The sequence below is a fragment of the Myotis davidii genome, unplaced genomic scaffold (genome assembly GCF_000327345.1).
Source record: "Myotis davidii unplaced genomic scaffold, ASM32734v1 scaffold14826, whole genome shotgun sequence".
Lineage (NCBI taxonomy): Eukaryota > Metazoa > Chordata > Mammalia > Chiroptera > Vespertilionidae > Myotis > Myotis davidii.
The window spans coordinates 3176-4425 of NW_006296768.1; the positions used below are offsets into that span (position 1 = coordinate 3176).

General features: G+C 43.8%; 1 protein-coding gene across 1 annotated transcript; it reads right to left on the reverse strand.

Moving 5' to 3' along the window:
* Positions 1-301: 301 nt before the first annotated feature.
* LOC102773179 (olfactory receptor 1J4) lies at positions 302-1246 on the reverse strand (the record flags this gene model as incomplete). Its single annotated transcript, XM_006772491.1, has 1 exon — positions 302-1246. A coding segment is annotated over one exon (945 nt), but the record flags the coding sequence as incomplete, so codon positions are not given.
* Positions 1247-1250: the final 4 nt, after the last annotated feature.

The following is a 1250-nucleotide window of genomic DNA, read 5'->3' on the forward strand; positions in this document are numbered from 1 at the left end:
CTTTGCCCATGAAGTGATAAAATTTTTAAAAATGCATAAGCAAAAAGTGACATATCTCAAAACAGAATGAGACAAAACCACAGTTATAATCATGCAACATGTTTTGCATAAGATTATGGATATATATTATAAGATGATGGGCATGTGAAAAATCATTGATTTGGAATAAGGAATTATTAACAATCCATGTAGCAAACTTAACATAGATGACAGATTAAAAACACTGTACATATGACAGGAAGTATATTCTATGAAAGTTATATGCAGATGTCAACCATACAATAATTTTAGGAGATATGTCTCACTGTGCTCTGACTGCAACAGGAGGATCTAGTGATTGCTGCTTAAAGAACTTAACCCTATTGACACACATGTCTAAGGCCTGTTTGATATCTCTGTTCCTCAGGCTGTAGATGAAGGGGTTCAGCATGGGGGTAACTACTGTATACATGACTGAAGCAATTATGTCTTTGGAACCCCATGATGAGGAGAAAAGGTAAACACCTATAGATGTCCCATAGTATAAAGATACCACAGAGAGATGGGAGCCACAGGTAGAAAAGGCTTTATAGAGTCTCTTAGTGGAGGGGACCCTCAGCATTATGGCCCCTATATGGATATAGGAACCCAAAATAACACCAAAACACAAAAAGAAAATCATTCCTCCCTCAGTTAATATGATCAGCTCATTGAGGAAGGTGTCTGAAGAGCTCAGCTTCACGAGTGCAGCGAGGTCACAGAAGTAGTGACTGATGGTATTGTCAGCACAGAAAGACAGTCTGACCAAGAAGAGTATGTGCAAAAGGGCATGGCCACAGGAGAGATTCCAGGAGCCAGCCACCAGCAGAACACACAGCCCATCCCTCATGATGGTGGCATAGTGCAGAGGGTGACAAATGGCTACATACCTGTCATATGCCATCACAGCCAGAAGAAAATTGTCAAGACCAGCAAAAAGCATGAAAAAATACAACTGAGAAATGCATCCCACATAGGAGATGGATTGTTGCCGAGTCTGCATGTTCATGAGCATCTTAGGGACAGTGACAGAGGAGAGAGAGATGTCAGAGAAGGCCAAGTGGCTGAGGAAGAAGTACATGGGCGTGTGCAGGCGAGAGTCCAGCCTGATGAGCAGGATGATGAGCAGGTTGCCCAGCACCGTGGTCAGGTACATGCCCAGGAACAGGGTGAAGATCACGCCCTGCTGCCCTGGGGGAATGGGGAGCCCCAGGAGGAGGAACTGGGACACG